At 42.3% G+C, this 25,823-nt stretch overlaps 1 protein-coding gene across 2 annotated transcripts in view; it reads right to left on the reverse strand.

Annotated features, from left to right (window-relative positions):
* txndc16 (thioredoxin domain containing 16) overlaps positions 1 to 25,823 on the reverse strand; it is a 70,501-nt gene that overhangs the window by 10,334 nt on the left and 34,344 nt on the right. Inside the window, exon 19 of one of the 2 annotated variants that reach the window (XR_014614609.1) lies at positions 1,862 to 1,997. Coding sequence is in view for 1 of the 2 variants with exons in the window: in XM_084181759.1 (XP_084037885.1) it covers positions 12,837 to 13,096 (260 nt within the window). In the remaining variant the exon portion in view is untranslated. Of the gene's footprint in view, positions 1 to 1,861; positions 1,998 to 12,737; positions 13,097 to 25,823 lie in introns of those variants that run through there. The other variant, XM_084181759.1, reaches the window with a different exon arrangement.

A 25,823-nucleotide genomic window follows, 5' to 3' on the forward strand; every position in this document is an offset into this window, starting at 1 on the left:
CACAGATGTTCCAAAATTCCCACAATCCTTTTCTGTTCCCATGTGGCAAGGCACAATTCATTACACGACATAGCCTGAGCTTGGAATATCTGTCCTGGATACAAATGGACTTAACTTGTAAAAAAGGATCAGTTTGAGCAAGGCGAGCCGTATAATTGCATATCTTGATCAAATAATGATAGCTATATGGGATGCAAGGTGATTTGCCAATCAGTCAGTCTGCGCAGTCCGAATGAAATTTAGTCGATCTCAGAAATTCACATTATTTGACTTGATAGGGTCTAGGATAAGTTCCTTTGTATATGCATATCTTGTGTAATTTTCAAATAAAACAAGCATTCACTATAAACCTCATTGGCTTTGATCAAACAAATGTGTAGGTAAAAATTGATATGTTTTTGTGTGGGAGAACCATGGGGGAACAGGGAGTTCAACTTTATTTATATGAAACCTTGATTAGTGAATTCCCCCGAAAGTCGCCTTCGCATTCCGATGTAATATTCCCATACACTTTCCGGTCCCTACGGTTAGCCTTAATTTGTCCAGATGACGCAGATACTACTCAGCGTTAATGCAAACTTCCTGTAAGTACAGCAACCGCCTCAATTTGACTGATGAAATCATCCCATTGGAAATGGTTTGCTCTCCTCAAGCTCCACCACAAATGTAATGGTGCATTTTGAAGCATAGCCCAGCCCTCCCAATCTTTCATCTTTTCATAGTGTCACGCCCTGGCTCTGGGGACTCTTAAATGTTGAGCCAGGGTGTGTAGTTTCTATGTTAAGTTTTTCAATGTGTAGGTTCTAGATCTTTTAGATCTATGTTGGCCAGGGTGGTTCCCAATCAGAGGCAGCTGTAGCTCGTTGTCTCTGATTGGGGACCATACTTAGGCAGCCTGTTTGGCACCAGTCTGTGTGGGATCTTGTTCCGTATAGGTATGTTATTAGTCTACCTTGGACTTCACGTATCGTTTGTTTGTTGTTTTGTTCATGTTCAGTACGTTAATAAATATGTACGCTTATCACGCTGCGCCTTGGTCCGTCTCATCCGTAAACGATCGTGACACATAGACCTTACGTGTGAAACAAAGTGTTATCCACTAGCCTCAAATGTACATTTACATTTTAGTCATTTAGCAGACGCTCTTATCCAGAGCGACTTACAGTTAGTGAATACATATATTTTTATACTGGCCCCCCGTGGGAAACGAACCCACAACCCTGGCGTTGCAAACGCCATGCTCTACCAACTGAGCTACATCCCTGCCGGCCATTCCCTCCCCTACCCTGGACGACGCTGGGCCAATTGTGCGCCGCCCATGAGTCTCCTGGTCGCTGCCGGCTGTGACAGAGCCTGGATTCGAACCAGGATCTCTAGTGGCACAGTTAGCACTGCGATGCAGTGCCTTAGACCACTGCGCCACTCATGTACATCTATCCCAGTGAGCACAAGACATTGAAAATATGTATTTTCAAACATCTTATGCTCATAGGGATGCTTCCCTCAAACTATAGATCAAATCACACAGACAAGCGCTATTACTCCATTTCATATGATCATTATATGATAGAGAGATCCATAACACTGACATAATCTGTAACAGAGACCCGGCATCAAATCTAATCAAATTACCGCTCATCTGGTCTTCATTGGACGGGTCCGGATGGAAATGAGATGTCCAGGAAATGGGTGTCAGACTATGTGGCCATGCACAGTACATGACAGTGTGTGTGAAAATAGGAATCAGACTTTGAGCACATGTACAGTATGGGACAGTGTGTGTGGAAATGGGAGTCAGACTATGTGCACATGCACAAAACATGAAAGAATGTGTGTGTGTGTGTGTATAACACAATCGTACCTTGCCAGAGCAGACTGTTTTCCTGCAATCCTGTCCAACAATCCGTCTTGCCAGTGTCTGTTCTTGCTGTCATCTCTCATCTCTGACTAGCCTCCACACAGAACCATCCAGAATGTTTGGATTAGGCAAAGGGGTCCTGGAGAAAGAAACACACACACACATCCTTTGAAAACATTTTATTGTGGTTTTCCAATTCACTAAAGGAGTGCATTGCAACAAAACGACACATCCAATAGAATCCATGCATTGACTGACTCTTAAACTAACACTGATTGGAGTAAACGGATCATAAGCAATGGTACCTATCAAAACAATGGCTGAAAATGGAGGTCCTTGATCTGAGCATACAAACCAAAAGGATACCGTATCTGCTATTTTTCCATTCCTTTGAAAAGGAAATGATATCAGCTTTAGAGCAGAGGCGTAGTCCATTAGGAGAAGCAACAATGTGCCCATAGGAGCCCTGTAAAACGTCTGGAAGACAGAGGGAAACTTAAGGGGAGGGTTGCTGCCTGCCAGACAGAGCCTAAAAACAATATCAACAAAATGGTAAATCAATGGAAGCATTTCGGACCCGGTGCCACAGCAAAGAGAGGATAGACAATGTTGTGTGATAGACGCTGATCTTGGGTCAGTTTTGCATTTTTCCCCACTAATGGTTATGGTTATGATTGAAGGAGTGGAAGCTGGTCTTAGATCTGTACATAGGAGAAACTTCACCCTGGAGCGTAATCAACAGGGTGGGTAATGTCTCATGTTGTATCCACTCAGCACCTCCTTTGGTTTTACAGGCTCCAAGGATAACACTCATAACTTTATGGGCTGCTTTCCCAGACTAAGCTTGCTCCTGGACTAAAAACAATGCTCAATTAAGATCTCCACTAAAAGTGTTTTTTTGTCCATGACTTGACTTAATCTGTGTCTGGGAAACCAGCCCTAGAACCGTGAAATGACGCAGAGCAGCCTATCTGAATGCAGCACACGCCAAGAAATAATGCTGCATAAACGGTAGCAGCCTCGTGCTTCTTGGTGGACTCTGCAGGATTAAATTGCCTGTGTACCCATTGATCACCCATTGTTTGATTACTGCATGTTTGGCTTGGCACCTAAAACCCTCACAAACTTTTACAGATGCACAATTGAGAGCATCCTGTCGGGCTGTATCACCGCCTGGTACGGCAATTGCACCATCCGCAACCGCAGGGCTCTCCAGAGGGTGATGCGGTCAGCCCAATGCATTACTGGGGACACACTGCCTGCCCTCGAGGACATCTACAGCACCCGGTGTCACAGGAAGGCCAAAAAGATAATCAAGAACCTCAGCCACTCAAGCCACAGCCTGTTCTCCCCGCCACCATCTAGAAGGCAGAGACAGTACAGGTGAATCAAAGCTGGGACCGAGAGACAAAAACAGCTTCTATCTCCAGGTCATCATACTGTTAGCTAGTCACCACTAGCCGGCCTCTACATAGTACCCTGCCCTAAACTTAGTCACTGTTACTAGCCGACTAACACCCGGTACTCTACTCTGCACTTTAAAGACTGCTGCCCTATGTACATAGTCATTGAACACTGGTCACTTTAATAATGTTTACATACTGTTTTACCCACTTCATATTTATATACTGTATTCTAGTCAAGTGGTCCTCTGTAGCTCAATTGGTAGAGCATGGCGCTTGTAACGCCAGGGTAGTGGGTTCGATCCCCGGGACCACCCATACGTAAAAATGTATGCACACATGACTGTAAGTTGCTTTGGATAAAAGCGTCTGCTAAATGGCATATTATTTACATTTTACATTTACGTTTGTTTCTCGTTTACTTGGACCCTGGCATAACTTCATAGTAGGGTGGTCAAACCTATTTAGGTCACTGTGTTGGGATGACACATGGATAAAAGCCAAGTTATGCTTGATCCAACATGCGGACAGAGGCTCTGTGTGATGCAATTGCGTAGCCTCTGGAGGCCAAATCAAGCTCCGTACCGCATCCCTGTGTGCCGCCCAAATTTTGTAACAATAGACACACACGGCGAGGCATGGCTTAATGTGACCATGCCCCAAGTCGGGTACAGCCATAGGGTACTCCCATGTTAAATTGCCTACTTTACTCATAACCCGACAATCGCTGTATTATTTTTTTAAAATAATAAATAATTCTATAAACATTTAGATATACTTGGTTGGTCGATTTTAACATACTTCTATGTCGTCTTAATCAACAAACTACATCACACCTAAAAACACTGATTCTAAACGTAAAAATGTTAGCATGAACGGATAGGCTGTCGCATAGAATGTACGTCACGATTATCAGCCGAAGAGCCGAATCCAATGGACTTTCTTCAGCTAGCTAACGTTAGTTAACTAACCCTACTTTTATAGCTTGTTGCGTACCGTTTTGTTTGAACAATAGTAGGAGAAAATACCACCAAATTAAGTTTCTTCAACTGGCCAAGGACCAGGTTAGACGAACCTCATGGTTTCAGGCTATTCACAATGATGGAAAGCTGTGGGCTCCAGTTACTCGATACATTTGTGTGTTCGAAGCACTTCACTCACAGTAATTCGGTAGCTAACACTTGTTTGTATCTACCTAGCTATGTGAAATAGATTACAAAACAAATGTGAGGAATACAAAACGAATGGTGAATACTACTCACCATTTGTTTTGTATTCTGTCATTATTTTACACACCCCAATACACAGCAGAAATTAAAGGGGAAGTTCAGGATTTTGCAACTTGATGTTTCCTCACTCTGAAAGTAGTCTATGGGCCAGGAGAAACTGTAATCCATGGTTTGGTTCTTTAAACAGCTCCTACAAACTTCAGCTAACTTTAGTTACCACTAGCTAACAATCAATGGAAATGAATGAGGTGTGTGCATGTTTTTTTTTTTATGGCTAAATCACCTTTAAGTAACATCAAACCAAATTTCAAATCAAAGTTTATTGGTCACGTACATAGATTTGCAGATGTCATCGCAGGTGCAGCAAAATGCTTATGTTTCTAGCTCCAACAGTGCAGTAATATCTAGAAACAGGGGCACAACTTTCACTGGGGATAGGGGGGACATGACCCCCCCACATTCTGAATATGCATTTTTGTCCCCCCAGTTTTATCATTGCACTGTGATATAAAAAGCTGCAACGGTGTACTATAGGAGCATGCAGGCGCCTCAGAGCGGTCGGGTAGGCTGTTTGGCGGTTTCAATCGGCTGGATTTAGGACTGCGCGGACACCATAGAGCATGCGAACAGAGGCAGCTGTTGTCTGTGTGTTTTTAACATACTTCTATGTCGTCTTAATCAACAAACTACATCACACCTAAAAACACTGATTCTAAACGTAAAAATGTTAGCATGAACGGATAGGCTGTCGCATAGAATGTACGTCACGATTATCAGCCGAAGAGCCGAATCCAATGGACTTTCTTCAGCTAGCTAACGTTAGTTAACTAACCCTACTTTTATAGCTTGTTGCGTACCGTTTTGTTTGAACAATAGTAGGAGAAAATACCACCAAATTAAGTTTCTTCAACTGGCCAAGGACCAGGTTAGACGAACCTCATGGTTTCAGGCTATTCACAATGATGGAAAGCTGTGGGCTCCAGTTACTCGATACATTTGTGTGTTCGAAGCACTTCACTCACAGTAATTCGGTAGCTAACACTTGTTTGTATCTACCTAGCTATGTGAATTGCCTGTTTAAACCTGGAGATTCCACCAAGTAGGTGTAGATATCGCCATAGGCTACTTTGGGCCATTTATTAGGGTGGTCTGTATAGCTGGTTTCCGGCATGTTGATAGGACATATCGGCAAGCCAACAATAATCACAGTAAGCCACGCCGTGTGTATCTATGCGGAGGGCTCCGTATAACTCTGTATAGTTCCGCATTGACATGATTGGTTGACGGTAGGTGGGGACAGTACGTCCTGTATAAACACAAACTCCGCAGACTTTAACCATTTAACTCCCTTTTTGTAGCTACATCTTGTTTGGCCATCGTTGTGTCAAGTCACTCCAGTTCACACTGACCGTGGCACTTTTTCCAACTGATCTGTTGATAGCGCCTGTTAAATTCAGGGCATCAATTTTGTTGAGAAAAATAGCAAAACTTTTGTAGTTCTTGATCGCTAACTTTATATCTTTCAAAAACGGCGCGGTAGAAAGGACAATCAACACATACTGAGCAGCTCAGGTTATAGACAGAAGTTGCTACATGGCAGACCAATCATAAGTAATCTCCCGGCATGTCCAGCCCATCCATTATCTCAGCCAATCATGGCTAGCGGGAAGGTTCCTGTCTTTTCCCATGGCTAAACCAACTAGGCTTGTAATTTAACCATTTTATTTCTATTTATGGATTAAATACATGTTTGTTATCAAAGCACATGAAAGTTCACATGTTCCAGAAGGCATTTCTGCCAAAAAACACATTTTGATAAAAAAAATCAAAATGGCTCTCCTGTGAAGTAGTGAAGTGCGACATATGCCTGGTTTCCTGAAACAAGTCACATATTTGGCTGTTTGCGCTGCATAACATTTAGAAGTTGTCCCTTTTCAGGTTTAGAAAAAGTGACTGCTAAATGCTAACTCCCATTCGTTTAAGCTGGTAGCATAGCTAACATACAGAAATCGGTGGTGGTAGTCAAAGTAGTTTTTAACTGTAATGCAGTTGATTGATGATGACATGAACATATATTGGGCTTGACATCCATACAACCATTATACTCAGATTTTTACCTCAACATAGTGTGAAATACACATATAAAACAGTAGCCTAAATGTAGCCTAATTTTGCTGGGAGGCAATGGGGAGATTTGGGATGGAGATGCAGTTGGGAAAATGGAGCAGCCTTTTTACTTCATGCTATCTTGGCTGAGCTCCTATGTCAAGCACCGGGAAACGGACTCCAACATCTCAGAAGAGGTAGGGTGTTGTCTTTTCGTTTAGCCAGTTGCTTGTAATTAGCTGGATGGCTATAGAGATTAGCCCTGAATCACTACGAGTGGTGCAGTGCAAACAAATGTATTGGATGCGTATGACAGCTCCCCGAAGCATGAACGCTCTGACTTCTGTGGAAGCCGCATCTCAGTAAATGCTGACCATGCAGAACCAGTCAGCCATATCACAGTATAGATTACATTTTTGGAAGAAAAAGAGGATCTTACTATTCTAACATCTCATAAGAGGGATAATACCACAAGTGTGTGCGTATAAGTGTGAGAGAGGAACAGAGAGTGGAGGCATGAATACTCAATAATGACCACTTGGCACTTCTACTTCTCTATACTTGGTGTAGCACAGGCATTCTGGAATGGAAAGGGGAATGATGGGAAGAACAGCCAGGAGCCAATCAGAGAAACTGCAGGCCCCCATCAGGAACCAATAAGTGGACATTATGACACGAGATCTCGGAATGGATTGATACTTTTGATCATTAAATAGATTACAAAACAAATGTGAGGAATACAAAACGAATGGTGAATACTACTCACCATTTGTTTTGTATTCTATCATTATTTTACACACCCCAATACACAGCAGAAATTAAAGGGGAAGTTCAGGATTTTGCAACTTGATGTTTCCTCACTCTGAAAGTAGTCTATGGGCCAGGAGAAACTGTAATCCATGGTTTGGTTCTTTAAACAGCTCCTACAAACTTCAGCTAACTTTAGTTACCACTAGCTAACAATCAATGGAAATGAATGAGGTGTGTGCATGTTTTTTATTTTATGGCTAAATCACCTTTAAGTAACATCAAACCAAATTTCAAATCAAAGTTTATTGGTCACGTACATAGATTTGCAGATGTCATCGCAGGTGCAGCAAAATGCTTATGTTTCTAGCTCCAACAGTGCAGTAATATCTAGAAACAGGGGCACAACTTTCACTGGGGATAGGGGGGACATGACCCCCCCACATTCTGAATATGCATTTTTGTCCCCCCAGTTTTATCATTGCACTGTGATATAAAAAGCTGCAACGGTGTACTATAGGAGCATGCAGGCGCCTCAGAGCGGTCGGGTAGGCTGTTTGGCGGTTTCAATCGGCTGGATTTAGGACTGCGCGGACGCCATAGAGCATGCGAACAGAGGCAGCTGTTGTCTGTGTGTTTTATGCTTTTTCTCTGAGTTGTAAAAGGAAACAGAGCTGAAACTGGCTACTCTTTATTTGACTGATGTAGCTGGCAAGGTAACTGCTGTTTGACTTAACAGAAGAAGAAAAAAAGTATTTATTCCCAGTGCTGAGTTAGTAGTGTAACTGACATGTAACATTAGCCAATGTTTCATCCCCTCTCGACTGAAGTGAATAAACTATCTAGCTAACGTTAGCTAGCTAGTAGGTACCACAGCCAGTTCAGCTCTAGCCTCTAGCTACAGTGAGGGAAAAAAGTATTTGATCCCCTGCTGATTTTGTACATTTGCCCACTGACAAAGAAATGATCAGTCTATAATTTTAATGGTAGGTTTATTTGAACAGTGAGAGACAGAATAATAACAAAAAAATCCAGAAAAACGCATGTCAAAAATGTTATAAATTGATTTGCATTTTAATGAGGGAAATAAGTATTTGACCCCCTCTCAATCAGAAAGATTTCTGGCTCCCAGGTGTCTTTTATACAGGTAACACTCTTAATCTCAGTTTGTTACCTGTATAAAAGACACCTGTCCACAGAAGCAATCAATCAATCAGAATCCAAACTCTCCACCATGGCCAAGGCGTGTTTGGAGGAGGAGGAATGCTGCCTATGACCCCAAGAACACCATCCCCACCGTCAAACATGGAGGTGGAAACATTATGCTTTGGGGGTGTTTTTCTGCTAAGGGGACAGGACAACTTCACCGCATCAAAGGGACGATGGACGGGGCCATGTACCGTCAAATCTTGGGTGAGAACCTCCTTCCCTCAGCCAGGGCATTGAAAATGGGTCGTGGATGGGTATTCCAGCATGACAATGACCCAAAACACACGGCCAAGGCAACAAAGGAGTGGCTCAAGAAGAAGCACATTAAGGTCCTGGAGTAGCCTAGCCAGTCTCCAGACCTTAATGCCATAGAAAATCTGTGGAGGGAGCTGAAGGTTCGAGTTGCCAAACGACAGCCTCAAAACCTTAATGACTTGAAGAAGATCTGCAAAGAGGAGTGGGACAAAATCCCTCCTGAGATGTGTGCAAACCTGGTGGCCAACTACAAGAAACGTCTGACCTCTGTGATTGCCAACAAGGGTTTTGCCACCAAGTACTAAGTCATGTTTTGCAGAGGGGTCAAATACTTATTTCCCTCATTAAAATGCAAATCAATTTATAACATTTTTGACATGCGTTTTTCTGGATTTTGTTGTTGTTATTCTGTCTCTCACTGTTCAAATAAAACTACCATTAAAATTATAGACTGATCATGTCTTTGTCAGTGGGCAAACGTACAAAATCAGCAGGGGATCAAATACTTTTTTCCCTCACTGTATCTGTCAGGTAGCAGTATCTAACAGCTGTTGTGTGTTGGAAATGTTTTGTAGCCTTTGTTTTGTCCCATTTCAACAGAAGTAAAAAACTTGGCTAGTTTTCACCAGTTGATGTAGCTACCATTAGAGCTAGCCAAAAGTTGGCTAACGTTAGCTAGCCAAAAGTTGGCTAACGTTAGCTAGCTAGCTCACTAACTTTAGCTATTATTTTTACCTCAATCACACTAGACCTGAATCAACCGTTGAAGACCGATATTCTGACATTTTTTGACAGCGCAATGTGAGTTATTAGAGTCAGTATAGCAATGTAACATTAATGATCTGTCGGTTTCCCTTGGTAATTCCCTACTTTTCACACTGACACGGTTTATAAACAGCTCTACAGGCTTCACTGTCATGGTGCAGTCAGTACACAACACTATGCCCATCATAAGAGGATCAGATGGATCTTAAGAGGATCAGATGATGACAGGTGTCCCAGCAGGGTCAGACAGACAGGGAAGACCAGTATACGGAGCTCAGGTGAATTTTGCAGTATATGAATGGATACAAAGTTCCATCTTGAGTTGATGGGTAGGCTACAATCTGGGATCTGGGAATAATGGTCATTTCAACTATTGAACCATTGATTCTATTCTTGGATAATATAACGTATACATTTACACCAAGGTAAATCTTTGTCATGACTCATTTGAGCAGGATCAGATGGTGACAGGGGTCTCAGCAGGGTCAGGCAACCAGGAAAGACCAGTCTGTAATGGCGCGGAGGTAAACTTTTGCAGATGCAACACTTTATTCCTCTCTGTGCAGCAAACACTGGACAAGCCAGAAGCTTCAAAGACAAACTATTTTAAGGCAGTCTGACAAACTTCACTTGTATGTGTATTAAAGTAGTAAAAAGTTAAGTATTTGGTCCCATATTCATAGCACACAATGACTACATCACGCTTGTAACTACAAATTTGTTGGATGCATTTGCTGTTTGTTTTACACTTAAGTCATTTAGCAGACGCTCTTATCCAGAGCGACTTACAAATGTGGTTGTGTTTCAGATTGTGCCCAATAGAAATGAATGGTAACTAACGTAGTGTCATTTTGGAGTCACTTCTATTGTAAATAAGAATAGAATATGATTACAGATAATCCTGAATCAATTGTGAATAGCGATGAGTGAGAAAGTTAGACACGCAAACATCATACCCCCAAGACATGCTAACCTCTCAGCATTACAATAACAGGGGAGGTTAGCATTTTTTGAGAGGTATAATATTTGTGCGTCTATAGCTTTCTCACTCATCCAGGATTATCCATAATCATGGTAGCATCCACATTCATGTAGAAGTGTTTAGAAACATTATATTTTTAATTACAATAAAAAAGTGACCCAAAAAAGGGACATCTGTAGATTGTGTAGAAATGCAGGAAATGAGCTTTAGATGCTTCAAAAAATTCTGAGGGAGGACCCCCACACTTCTAAAACCAAAGTTGCACCCGTCTAGAAACAATATAACAAAAGTATTTATTTTTAAACAAGAAATTCAAATATTTGGAGTTAATTTCTGTTATTTTGGCTATGAAATTGACAATTAAAACACACACCCAATGCATTCACTTCCGTTGATTGTTCGCTAGTGGTGGCTAAAGTTAGCTGAAGTTTGTAGTGGCTGTTTAGAGAAAACCAAACCTTACGCTACTTTCAGGGTGAGGAACCGTCTAACATAAAGTTGTAAAATAATGAACTCTCGTTAAGTATAAATACAATTTGTGAAATATATCTCACACACACTTTGATAAACAAAGGGCAAACAATTCACACAATGAATGAGCAGGAATTGGCAGGAGTCCACGCATTAGTGAAGAGAGATGTGCCTATAGCGCATTTTCACCACTATACAGTGGATTCGGAAAGTATTCAGACCACTTGACTTTTTCCACTTTGTTACGTTAGTCTTATTCTAAAATGGATTCAATAAAACATTTCTCAATCTACACATAATACCCCATAATGACAAAACGAAAACTGTTTTTTTTGTGTGCAAATGTATTAAAAATAAAAAACAGAAATACCTTATTTATATAAGTATTCAGACCCTTTGCTATGAGACTCAAAATTGAGCTCAGGTGCATCCTGTTTCCATTGATCATCCTTGAGATGTTTCTAAAACTTGATTGGACTCCACCTGTGGTAAATTCAATTGATTGAACATGATTTGGAAAGGCACACACCTGTCTATATAAAGGTCCCACAGTTGAAAGTGCATGTCAGAGCAAAAACCAAGCCATGGAGGTCGAAGGAATTGTCCGTAGATCTCCGAGACAGGATTGTGTCGAGGCACAGATCTGGGGAAGTGTACCAAAACATTTCTGCAGCATTGAAGGTCCCCAAGAACACAGTGGCCTATATTCTTAAATGGAAGAAGTTTGGAACCACCAACACTCTTCCTAGAGCTGGCCGCCCGGCCAAACTGAGCAATCGGGGGAGAAGGGCCTTGGTCAGGGAGGTGACCAAGAACCCAAAGGTCACTCTGACAGAGCTCCAGAGTTCCTCTGTGGAGATGGGAGAACCTTTCAGAAGGACAACCATCTCTGCAGCACTCCACCAATCAGCCTTTCTGGTAGAGTGGCCAGATGAAAGCTACTCCTCTGTAAAATGCACAGGACACATCAGGAGGAAACCTGGCACCATCCCTACGGTGAAGCATGGTGGTGGCAGCATCATGCTGTAGGGATGTTTTCAGCGGCAGGGACTGGGAGACTAGTCAGGATTGAGGGAAAGATGAACGGAGCAAAGTACAGAGATCCTTGATGAAAACCTGCTCCAGAGCGCTCAGGACTTCAGACTCGGGTGAAGGTTCACCTTCCAACAGGACAACGACCCTAAGCACACAGCCAAGACAACGCAGGAGTGGCCCAGCCAGAGCCCGGACTTGAACCCGATCAAACATCTCTGGAGACACATGAAAACAGCTGTGCAGCGACACTCCCCATCCAACCTGACAGAGCTTGAGAAAATGTGTAGAGAATGGGAGAAACTCCCCAAATACAGGTGCGCCAAGCTTGTAGCGTCATACCCAAGAAGACTGGAGGCTGCAATTGCTGCCAAAGGTGCTTCAACAAAGTACTGAGTAAAGGGTCTGAATACAATTTTGTCATTTTGGGGCATTGTGTGTAGATTGTTAAGGGGGAAAAAACTATTTAATCAATTTTAGAATAAGGCTGTAATGTAACAAAATGTGGAAAAGGTCAAGGGGTCTGAATACGTTCCGAATGCGCTGTATGTATGCATGTATGTAAAAAACGAAGACATAAAAAATATATATATATTCATTAAAAAAAGTCATTACACTAACAGCTAAACCACATACTAGGAGGCTCAGTGGATCTCACAGCCCATAAACCTGACTAACAGATAAGCTACCCTGAAGCTATTAGATAGAGGTGATTCTGATCTAAGCGGTCATTGGTTTCCTCCAGCCTTCAGAGGTCAGGGCCGCTGCTGTAGCCCCCCTCATAGCTCAGAGTGGTGGTGAGGTGTCTGTGGAGGCTTGGTGGTGGGGGACCCTTGGAAGTTGTGTGCTTGGGCTTGTCTTTCACCACCACTGCTGCTGCTCCCCCTCTTCTTCTCTTTCTCTCCCTCTGCTCTCTCACTCTGGCTTGTTTTAGTCTTAGCGCTCCTCTGGGAGGCATAACCCGGTACTTCCTGGTCCATGACGGACAGGAAGTCGTAGAAGGGCATTGGGGGCGCCCATTTCTCATCCACGATCTTACCTGGGTGGGGGAGAGGGAACGATAGAAAGAGGGACAGATGTGAGGGGGACAGAAGCAGAACCTGTTTAGAAAGCACCATACTCAAATAGCAGAATAACAGAAAGAATGTAAGTAACAGAAACAAGAGACAAATCCGTAAACTGTAAACAAACCCATGAAGAAATTTTTTGACCAAGCCTACAGTAACCTTAAGAGTACAATCAAATCAAATTTTATTGGCCACATGCGCCGAATACAACAGGTGCAGACATTACAGTGAAATGCTTACTTACAGCCCTTAACCAACAGTGCATTTATTTTTAATAAAAAAGTAAAATAAAACAACAATAGTGTTGAGATAAAAAGAGCAGAAGTAAAATAAAATAACAGTAGGGAGGCTATATATACAGGGGGGTACCGGGGGGTACCGGTGCAGAGTCAATGTGCGAGGCACCGGCTAGTTGAGGTAGTTGAAGTAATATGTACATGTGGGTAGAGTTAAAGTGACTATGCATAAATACTTAACAGAGTAGTAGCAGCGTAAAAAAGATGGGGTGGGGGTGGGGGAGCAGTGCAAATAGTCCGGGTAGCCATGATTAGCTGTTCAGGAGTCTTATGGCTTGGGGGTAGAAGCTGTTGAGAAGTCTTTTGGACCTAGACTTGGCACTCCGGTACCGCTTGCCATGCAGTAGCAGAGAGAACAGTCTATGACTAGGGTGGCTGGAGTCTTTGACAATTTTGAGGGCCTTCCTCTGACACCGCCTGGTATAGAGGTCCTGGATGGCAGGAAGCTTGGCCCCAGTGATGTACTGGGCCGTACGCACTACCCTCTGTAGTGCCTTGCGGTCGGAGGCCAAGCAGTTGCCATACCAGGCGGTGATGCAACCAGTCAGGATGCTCTCGATGGTGCAGCTGTATAATTTTTTGAGGATCTGAGGACACATGCCAAATCTTTTCAGTCTCCTGAGGGGGAATAGGCTTTGTCGTGCCCTCTTGGTGTGTTTGGACCATGATAGTTCGTTGGTGATGTGGACACCAAGGAACTTGAAGCTCTCAACCTGTTCCACTACAGCCCCGTCGATGAGAATGGGGGCGTGCTCAGTCCTCTTTTTTTTCCTGTAGTCCACAATCATCTCCTTTGTCTTGGTCACGTTGAGGGAGAGGTTGTTATCCTGGCACCACACAGCCAGGTCTCTGACCTCCTCTCTATAGGCTGTCTCATCGTTGTCGGTGATCAGGCCTACCACCGTTGTGTCGTCGGCAAACTTAATGATGGTGTTGGAGTCATGCCTGGCCATGCAGTCATGGGTGAACAGGGAGTACAGGAGGGGACTGAGCACGCACCCCTGAGGGGCCCCCGTGTTGAGGATCAGTGCAGATGTGTTGTCAACTACCCTTACCACCTGGGGGCGGCCCGTCAGGAAGTCCAGGATCCAGTTGCAGAGGGAGGTGTTTAGTCCCAGGATCCTTAGCTTAGTGATGAGCTTTGAGGGCACTATGGTGTTGAATGCTGAGGTGTAGTCAATGAATAGCATTCTCACGTAGGTGTTCCTCTTGTCCAGATGGGAAAGGGCAGTGTGGAGTGCAATAGAGATTGCATCATCTGTGGATCCGTTGGGACGGTATGCAAATTGGAGTGGGTCTAGGGTTTCTGGGATAATGGTGTTGATGTGAACCATGACCAGCCTTTCAAAGCACTTCATGGCTACAGACGTCAGTGCTACGGGTCGGTAGTAAATCGCACTAAATACAGTACATAGCCTATTCAAAAGACCAAACATTTCATTCCCTTTGGTGGCGAGACAGTGGCCGTGTCCGAATACCCATACTAGCGTACTACATACTTAAACGGCATACTATGTCATCGTCGCATACTATTTAGCACATAAGTTAGTAAAAAGCATGTGAGGCGGGGCCAAGTGCAGGTGAATTATTCCAAATTCATACATGCATTGCATTAACCAGCCTGATTTACAATTCGATTAATTTCTCTAAACTCTGAATAGAATAGGAATGGAGTTATAGGCCTACTCAGGCTGGTATAGGCAGACTATCACAGTCGACCAATACCGTAGCCCATATATCCCATTTAAAAAGGACTGAAGACAGAAACAGATCATTTGGTTCCATTTCAACATATTTATCAGTGAAACCAAAAGTGCTGTAATATATAAATAAAAATAGCCTAGTACACCAAAACTTTTCAAATGTTCAGGCTATTGCGCAACAAAATGGAAAATCAGGTGCATCACAAATTCAGAACCGCTGGACAGCAACATAAACTAAAGCACTGATCATTGGGAACGAGATCAGAATGACTGCTAAGGCTTGATCCATAAATTAAATAGGTAGCCTAGCCTACAAAACTAAGACAATCCATATGTTAAAATCAAAAGGCCTGATTACGTCAATAAATGCAGCCACATCCAAAGTCCCTGGTGGCAACACATTCAGAAATAAAAAGCTGTTTTAAAGTATTTACAGTACACTGAACAAAAATATAAACGCAACATGTAACGTGTTGGTCCCATGTTTCATGACCTGAAATAAAAGATCCCAGAAATGTTCCATACCCACAAAAAGCTTATTTCTCTAAAATTATGTCCACACATTTGTTTACATCCCTGTTAGTGAGCATTTCTCATTTGCCAAGATAATCCTTCCACCTTACAGGTGTGGCATATCAAGAAGCTGATTAAACACCATGATCATTACACAGGTGCACAGAGATACCGTGACGAAATCCTGAGGCCCATTGTCGTGCCATTCATCTGCCGCCATCACCTCATCTTTCAGCATGATAATGCATGGCCCCATGTTGCAAGGATCTGTATACAATTCCTGGTAGCTGAAAATGTCCCAGTTCTTCCTTGGCCTGCATACTCACCAAACATGTTTGGGATACTCTGGATCGATGTGTACGACAATGTGCTCCGGTTCCCGTCAATATCCAGCAACTTCACACAGACATTGAATAGGAGTGGGACAACATACCACAATCACCAGCCAGATCAACTCAATGCGAAGGACATGTGCCATGCTGCATGAGGCAAATGGTGGTCACACCATATACTGACAGGTTTTTTGATCCACGCCCAAACTTATTTTTATAAAAAGGTATCTATTACCAACAGATGCATATCTGTATTCCCGGTCATGTGAAATCCATAGATAAGGGCCTAATGAATGTATTTCAATTGAATTATTAACTGTAACTTAGTAAAATCTTTGAAATTGTTGCATGTTGCGTTTATATTTTTGTTCAATGTAGTTTAAAAGCTCTGACGAAGGTCAAGAAAACAAGAAACACTAACGAGAAAACAGAAATCCACTTTGGGTAAAACATTTAAAATAGACTTCTGTTTTCAAAGATGCCTATGATGCAAAACTCGTGATCGTTTTAAGGAGAACATAAACTACATTTTGAACACCACCGCAGAAGCTTCGCTATTTCGGTATCTTCCCAAATAAGTTGCCTAGTTTTATGTTTGGCTACTTGAAGAGAACTAGGGCCTATCACTCGCAGCCCACCTCTTCCAATGCATTGTGGAAAAGTGTGCAGCGAATTATACTAGATGAAGAGCTGAAATTAGTATAACATCCTGGCATTTAAACCATACGCCATTTTCGAAAAGTCACATACTATAACGCTTTCTATTTTCGCATACTGAGAATGCGTCATGCATGATTGCGTTGTTTCCCATATACTAGATTTTCGAAATGTTGCCTACTATTAAAAACATTTTTTTCCGCATAGTCAAACAGCCTACTATTTAGGACGCAAGTATGGGTATGTGGACACGGCCAGTACGTCAAATAAAATGTAGTTGAGGAACCCCATTATCTGTGTATGAGAACATACAGACGAAGGCCCCTATTTGGCGAGAGTGGATGTTTGTTCACACATACAGTACTAGTCAAAGGTTTGGACACAACTACTCATTCAAGGGTTTTTCTTTATTTTTTACATTGTAGAATAATAGTGAAGACATCAAAACTATGAAATAACACATATGGAATGATGTAGTAACCAAAAAAAGTGTTGAACAAAATATTTTTTATATTTGAGATTCTTCAAAATGGCTACACTTTGCCTTGATGACAACTTTGCACACTCTTGGCATTCTCTCAACCAGCTTCACCTGGAATGATTTTCCAACAGTCTTGAAGGAGTTCCCACATATGCTGAGCACTTGTTGGCTGCTTTTCCTTCACTCTGCCGTCCGACTCATCCCAAACCATCTCAATTGGGTTGCGGTCGGGGGATTGTGGAGGCCAGGTCATCTGATGCAGCACTCCATCACTCTCCTTGGTAAAATAGCCCTTACAAAGCCTGGAGGTGTGTTGGGTCATTGTCCTATTGAAAATCAAATGAGTGCCACTAAGCCCAAACCAGATGGGATGGCGTATCGCTGCAGAATGCTGTGGTAGCCACGCTGGTTAAGTGTGTCTTGAATTCTAAATTAATCACAGACGGTGTCACCAGCAAAGAACCCCCACACCATAACACCTCCTCCTCCATGCTTTACGGTGGGAACTACACATGCAGAGATCATCCGTTCACCCATACCGTCTCACAAAGACACGGCGGTTTGAACAAAAAATCTCCAATTTGGACTCCAGAACAAATGACACATTTCCACAGGTCTAATGTCCATTGCTCATGTTTCTTGGCCCAAGCAGGTCTCTTCTTCTTATTGGTGTCCTATAGTAGTGGTTTCTTTGCAGCAATTCGACCATGAAGGCCTGATTCACACAGTCCCCTCTGAACAGTTGATGTTGAGATGTGTCTGTTACTTGAACTCTGTGAAGCATTTATTTGGGCTGCAATTTCTGAGGCTGGTAACTAATGAATTTATCCTCTGCAATTTATCCTCTGGGTCTTCCATTCCTGTGGCGGTCCTCATGAGAGCCAGTTTCATCATAGCGCTTTTACCCCCCCCCCCCCCTGCTGATTTGGTATGTTTGCCCATTGACAAAGACATGATCAGTCTATAATTTTAATGGCAGGTTTATTTGAACAGTGAGAGACAGAATAACAACAAAAAAATACAGAAAAACGAATGTCAAAAATGTTATAAATTGATTTGCATTTTAATGAGGGAAATAAGTATTTGACCCCTCTGCAAAACATTACTTAGTCCTTGGTGGCAAAACCCTTGTTGGCAATCACAGAGGTCAGACATTTCTTGTAGTTGGCCACGAGGTTTGCACACATCTCAGGAGAGATTTTGCCCCACTCCTCTTTGCAGATCTTCTCCAAGTCATTAAGGTTTCGAGGCTGATGTTTGGCAACTCGAACCTTAAACTCCCTCCACAGATTTTCTATGGGATTAAGGTCTGGAGACTGGCTAGGCCACTCCAGGACCTTAATGTGCTTCTTCTTGAGCCACTCCTTTGTGGCCTTGGCCGTGTGTTTTGGGTCATTGTCATGCTGGAATACCCATCAACGACCCATTTTCAATGTCCTGGCTGAGGGAATGAGGTTCTCACCCAAGATTTGACAGTACATGGCGCCGTCCATCATCCCTTTGATGCGGTGAAGTTGTCCTGTCCCCTTAGCAGAAAAACACCACCAAAGCATAATGTTTCCACCTCCATGTTTGACGGTGGGGATGGTGTTCTTAGGCAGCATTCCTCCTCCTCCAAACATGGCGAGTTGAGTTGATGCCAAAGAGCTCGATTTTGGTCTCATCTGACCACAACACTTTCACCCAGTTCTCCTCTGAATCATTCAGATGTTCATTGGCAAACTTCAGACGGCCCTGTATATGTGCTTTCTTGAGCAGGGGGACCTTGCGGGCGCTGCAGGATTTCAGTCCTTCACGGCATAGTGTGTTACCAATTGTTTTCTTGGTGACTATGGTCCCAGCTGCCTTGAGATCATTGACAAGATCCTCCCGTGTAGTTCTGGGCTGATTCCTCACCGTTCTCATGATCATTGCAACTCCACGAGGTGAGATCTTGCATGGAGCCCCAGGCCGAGGGAGATTGACAGTTATTGTGTTTCTTCCATTTGCGAATAATCACACCAACTGTTGTCACCTTCTCACCAAGCTGCTTGGCGATGGTCTTGTAGCCCATTCCTGCCTTGTGTAGGTCTACAATCTTGTCCCTGACATCCTTGGAGAGCTCTTTGGTCTTGGCCATGGTGGAGAGTTTGGAATCTGATTGATTGATTGCTTCTGTGGACAGGTGTCTTTTATACAGGTAACAAGCTGAGATTAGGAGCACTCCCTTTAAGAGTGTGCTCCTAATCTCAGCTCATTACCTGTATAAAAAGACACCTGGGAGCCAGAAATCTTTTTGATTGAGAGGGGGTCAAATACTTATTTCCCTCATTAAAATGCAAATCAATTTATAACATTCTTGACATGCGTTTATCTGGATTTTTTTGTTGTTATTCTGTCTCTCACTGTTCGAATAAACCTACCATTACAATTATAGACTGATCATTTCTTTGTCAGTGGGCAAACATACAAAATCAGCAGGGGAACAAATACTTTTTTCCCCCTCACTGTAGCACTTTTCTAGAACCCAAAGACGCTTATGCGATTGCCTGTACACTGGTTGTAGCAATAAAAGTAAGGACTTGACCCTTCACACATAATACACATGATCTATATAGACAGTCAGGTCCAAAATGATTGGCACCCTTGATAATATTAGCAAAAAAGACTGTCTAAAATAAATAATACTGAGCTATATTGTATGGTCAAAAACATGGGGAAATTATATTTTATACTAATTCAAATTGCTCAGGGAAAGAGATCTTGTTTAACAACTGATAAATAAATATTTAAAAAAAAAGACAATATAGGGGTCAAAATTATTGGCACCCGTTTTCAATATTCCAGAACCCTCCCATTGCGAGGATAACAGACCTTGGTTAAAATACTATTTCATTACTTTTCATTAAAAGTCAAAACAAGTATTCAGATAACCTTTACATGAAAAAACAAACAAGTAGTTGAATATTGGAATGCATTTAAAAATACTATTTGGAAAGTATTGCCATGTATTTATAATTACTTCAAATACATATCGTTGGAAGTATTTGAAAGAGTATTTTCAAATTAATATTTGAATTATTTGGTATGTATTTGAAAATAGTTTAATTTGAAATAACAATGTACATTCAGAACTAACAACTCTTATACATGAATGTTACTTTTCTGCATATGCGTAAATTTTTCAACGCCAAACCCACCACTGGTGTGCGTGGCCAAAGAGATCGATTTTCATGTAATCTCAGATTACATGAAAATCGATCTCTTTGGCCACGCAAACCAGTGGGGGAATTTGGCGTTGAAAAACAGAAGCATAAGAAAAAGTACCTCATACCTACTGTAAAATTTGGTGGTGGATCTTCAATGTTATGTGTGGTCCTCTGTAGCTCAGCTGGTAGAGCATGGCGATTGTAACGTCAAGGTAGTGGGTTCGATCCCCGGGACCACACATACACAAAAATGTATGCACGCATGACTGTAAGTCACTTTGGATAAAAACGTCTGCTAAATGGCATATTATGGGACTATTTTGCTTCCACTGGTCTTGAGGCCCTTGTTAAGATCAACGGCATCATGAACCTTATCAAGTACCAGGACATTTTAGCCAAAAACCTGGTTGCTTCTGCCAGGAGACTGAAACTTGACAATAACCCCAAGCACTCAGTCTCCGGACTTGAACCACATTGAAAACCTGTGGTTTGAATTGAAGAGAGCAGTCCAGAAGTACCGACGAAGGGTATCAAGGATCTGGAAAGATTCTGTATGGAGGAATGGTCTAAGATCCCTCACGTGTTCTCCAATCTCAAACATTTTAGAAAAAGGCTCAGTGTCATTATCCTTGCAAGGGGAGGGTGCTGGAGTATTGAAGACAGGTGAGCCAATACTTTTGGTGCCTATCTTTGAGATTTGTTTTATTACTTGTTAAACCAAAATCTGAGCAATGCATTAGTATAAAATAATGTTTTTGTTTTTTTGTTCAGTGTTTGTATTTATTTTATAGTCTTTTTTACTCATCTTTATCAAGGGTGCCAATCATTTTGGACCAGACAGTAGCTTTGTCTCTCCAGACAGGAATATTGCATTATATACACACGACTTATGCTTTTACAGCAGTCACTTAATATGGGGCCAATTCCATCTTCCATTTCCATGCTTACAGAGACTAAGAGACTTTGTGGCTGTCTCAAGGAAATGGACAATAAAGTATCCATCTTCATTGTTTGGTGAGTGGAATGCATAAGACGTCAATGTGTAGAGAGAGGGGAGAAACGTGAGCCAAAAACCCACTACTGTCATTTCAGGCTTTAGTGGGATTGGGCTGGTCTTTGAAAGTAACTGTAAATGTCATGTACTCAGACTTGCACACATGACTGTAAGTCACTTTGGATAAAAGCGTCTGCTAAATGGCATATTATTATTATTATTTATTATTACTATTATACAACGCTTGAGTTACACAGTAGAGTCATGATGCAGGTTGTGTGCATTATCACCTGGTCAACCATGTAATTTTGTCGCTTTGCCAATGGGTTCAGATCATAGAGGTGAGAGCTTGCCATCAACCAGAGGGTTGCCATTTCAAATCCCAGGTCTGACTGAAAAATCAGTTGGTTGCTGGTATCAAATCCTAGATGCCATCTGCCGTTGTGCCCTTGAGCAAGGCACGTATTTCCCAAACTGCTCCAGGCTTTACTATGGCTGACCCTGTGCTCAAACCTCTTATCTGTGTGTGTGTGTGTTTTCGAAGAGTTGGGATAAAGCAGAAGTACAATTTTAATCTCTGTGATAATGGACAATGATCATCATCATCATCATCATCATCCTCCAGTGGAGAGTTGAATGCATTAGCAGTTAATGCGTAGAACGAGAGGGGAGAAACATGAGCCAACACACTATTGTCAAATCAGGTTTAGTGGGATTGAGCTAGTCTTTGAAAGTAACTGTAAATGTAATGTACTTAGACAATGAGTCAATGTTTGAATGACACGGTAGTGTAATGATGCAGGTTTTGTGCATTATTGCCTGGTCGACTGAAAGGACAACTTTACAGTCGGATTTGATACAAGCCATTTTGTCGCCCTGCCAATGGGTGTAGATCCTAGAGGTTTAAGAGGGGTGCCAGCGACCAGAGGTACTGAAAAATCTGCTGGTAGGGGTAGCTGGTATCAAATCCTGAATGCCATCTCCTACCGTTGTTCCCTTGAGCAAGGCATTTAACCTAAACTGCTCCAAGGTCCCCTTACCATGACTGACCCTGTGCTCCAACCTCTCAAATCTGTGTGTGTGTCTAGAAGGGGTTGAAATAAAATAGACAACATTTCTATTTCCCTATGATAAATGGACAATTATGTAATCTTCTTTGTGTGGAGAGTGGGATGCATTAGCCATCAATGCGTAGAGAGGGGAGAAATGTGAGCCAACGACCCACTCTACTGTCAATTCAGGCTTTATTGGGATTGGGCTTGCCTTTGAAAGCAACTGTAAATGTCATATACTCAGACTGAGACAATGGGTCTGTTTTGAATTACACATGAGGAGAAGCCAAGATATATGAACAGGTTGTGTGCATTATCGCCTGGTCGAGCTTGAAAGGAGGAGTCATAATCAAATCGGTTTAGATCCCTCTGGTAAATACGAGTAGTTTGGTGGGAAGACCTCGGATTTGTTCGGGAGGGTGAAATGTCACCAAACGTCCAGACCGAAATATATTGTGTAGAGCAGACTGGTTCACAGTCTGTGGAATTGGCAGTAGTGTTAGCTCTAGACATTGCAGCTCTATCTGCAATGTTGTGTACAGAATAGTCTAGATTTAATTGATTTAACGCAGCTAAAAATGAAGTTCTTCCAAGTATGATTCTCTAAACGATATTTACACATTTCGTAACTGAACTAAATTTTTATACGGATCAAAACCCATATTAAATGTTAGATACAGTAAGCTTGTTATAGACGCATGAGTATCACAAGAAGTCCTAACAGTCAATTGACCTTTCCGTCAGTTTAACACAACCATATTACTGAACCACTGTAATTGATGTCTATAGGGTTTCTGATTATGATAGATGAATACAAACTCGAGTCAGCTCCAGAAAAGAAAAAACATAAAGTCTAAACGTCAACACCTCAAGTTGACGAATGATGTGCTTCTCCGGACATATAGAAAGCGCAGGGTGGTGCACGCAATGCAGAACATTAAAACATTTTGCAACAGAAAACGAAAACAAGCGTTTCTTATTGAACAACTCCAGATAGACCCTCCCTGTTTCAGTCCATTTTCTTCTGTTTGGTGCCTAATGAACACAAACCAGATTGAGGCTCTTTAGCCTGAAAATAACCTCAATCTATTGGGAGTTCGGTATGATGATTCAGGACTATAACTGGCAACCATCAGACACAATTACGAGATACAGTTCCCTCCAGAGACAGAGGAAGTGGATTGGAAGCTGATACTGCTGCTGAGAAGTGAGGGGAGAAAACAACAATGAAGGTGCTCAGACATTGGCAAAAACCCTCCTTCTCCCTCTACCTCTACCTCCTTCACTTCACCTCCCTCAGTCACTAGAAGCAGAATACCTGAAAGAAAAACCTGACCACCTAGTCCTTGGAGGTTTGTCGATGAGTGTGCATTTTGGGCAGAAACCAGCAAGGTATCAACACAGTCTGTCACACACACAATTCTAATCTGCCAAACAAAAAAACAAAAAAAGCGATTGGATTAGCTCAAAAAGGTACTGGAGAAAGAGGTTTGAATGAATGAATAGAGGTGGTGATCTCATGAATGGTAGTGACAGGTGGAGCTGTGTGGGACAACACACAGGCAGGCAGACAGGCCACAGCCATCTGAGATTACAGACTCTTGGCAAAGTCTCAATTGGCAATAAAAAAGCAAATACAGTTGAAGTTGGAAGTTTACATACACTTAGGTTGGAGTCATTAAGGCTGAAGAAATTCAGCTTGGCACCTAAAACCCTCACAAACCTTTACAGCTGCACAATTGAGAGCATCCTGTCGGGCTGTATCACCACCTGGTACGGCAACTGCACCGCCTGCAACCGCAGGGCTCTCCAGAGGGTGGTGCGGTCTGCCGAACGCATTACCAGGGGCATACTACCCGCCCTCCAAGACACATACAGCACCTGATGTCACAGGAAGGCCAAAAAGATCATCAAGGACATCAACCACCCGAGCCACTGCCTGTTCACCCCGCTATCATCCAGATGGAGAGGTCAGTACAGGTGCATCAAAGCTGGGACCGAGAGAATGAAAAACAGCTTATATCTCAAGGCCATCAGACTGTTAAATAGCCATCACTAGCACATTAGAGGCTGCTGCTGCCTATTGAAATCACTGGCCACTTTAAGAAATGGAACACTAGTCACTTTAATAATGTTTACATATCTTGCACTACTCATCTCATGTATATACTGCATTCTATTTTATAATATTCTACTATATCTTAGTCAAAACCTGACCACCATGCCGCTCTGTCATTGATTGTCCATATGTATATTTTCTTAAATTCCATTCCTTACTAGTTTTGTGTGTATTAGGTATATGTTGTGAAATTGTTAGATATTACTTGTTAGATATTACTGCACTGTCGGAAATAGAAGCAGAAGCATTTTGCGACACCCGCTATAATATCTGCTAAACACGTGCATGTGACAAATACATTTTGATTTGATTTAAAAATCGTTTTTCAACCACTCCACAAATTTCTTGTTAACAAACTATAGTTTTGGCAAGTCGGTTTGGACATATACTTTGTGCAAGACAAGTTATTTTTCCAACAATTGTTTACAGACAGATTATTTCACTTATAATTCACTGTATCACAATTCCAGTGGGTCAGAAGTTTATATACACTAATTTGACTATGCCTTTAAACATCTTGGAAAATTCCAGAAAATGATGTAATGGCTTTAGAAGCTTCTGAAAAGCTAATTGATATCATTTGAGTAAATTGGAGGTGTACCTGTGGATGTATTTCAATGCCTACCTTCAAACTCTGTGCCTCTTTGCTTGACATCATGGGAAAATCAAAAGAAATCAGCCAAGACCTCAGAAAAAAAATGGTGGACCTCCACAAGTCTGGTTCATCCTTGGGGGCAATTTCCAAACGCTTGAAGGTACCACGTTCATCTGTACAAACAATAGTGCGCAAGTATAAACACCATGGGACCACGCAGCCGTCATACCGCTCAGGAAGGAGATGCGTTTAGTCTCCTAGAGATGAACGTACTTTGGTGCGAAAAGTGCAAATCAATCCCTTAACAACAGCAAAAGGACCTTGTGAAGATGCTGGAGGAAACCGGTACAAAAGTATCTATATCCACAGTAAAACGAGCCCTATATTGACATAATCTGAAAGGCTGCTCAGCAAGGAAGAAGCCACTGCTCCTAAACCGGCATAAAAAAGCCAGACTACGGTTTGCAACTGCACATGGGGACAAAGATCGTACTTTTTGGAGAAATGTCCTATGGTCTGATGAATCAAAAATAGAACTGTTTGGCCATAATGACCATCATTATGTTTGGAGGAAAAAGCAGGCCATTGCAAGCCGAAGAACACCATCCCAACCGTGAAGCACGGGGGTGGCAGCATCATGCTGTGGCAGTGCTTTGCTGCAGGAGGGACTGGTGCACTTCACAAAATAGATGGCATCATGAGGAAGGAAAATTATGTGGATATATTGAAGCAACATCTCAAGACATCAGTCAGGAAGTTAAAGCTTGGT

Source organism: Coregonus lavaretus (assembly GCF_964263955.1).
Source record: "Coregonus lavaretus genome assembly, chromosome: 18".
NCBI classification, from domain to species: domain Eukaryota; kingdom Metazoa; phylum Chordata; class Actinopteri; order Salmoniformes; family Salmonidae; genus Coregonus; species Coregonus lavaretus.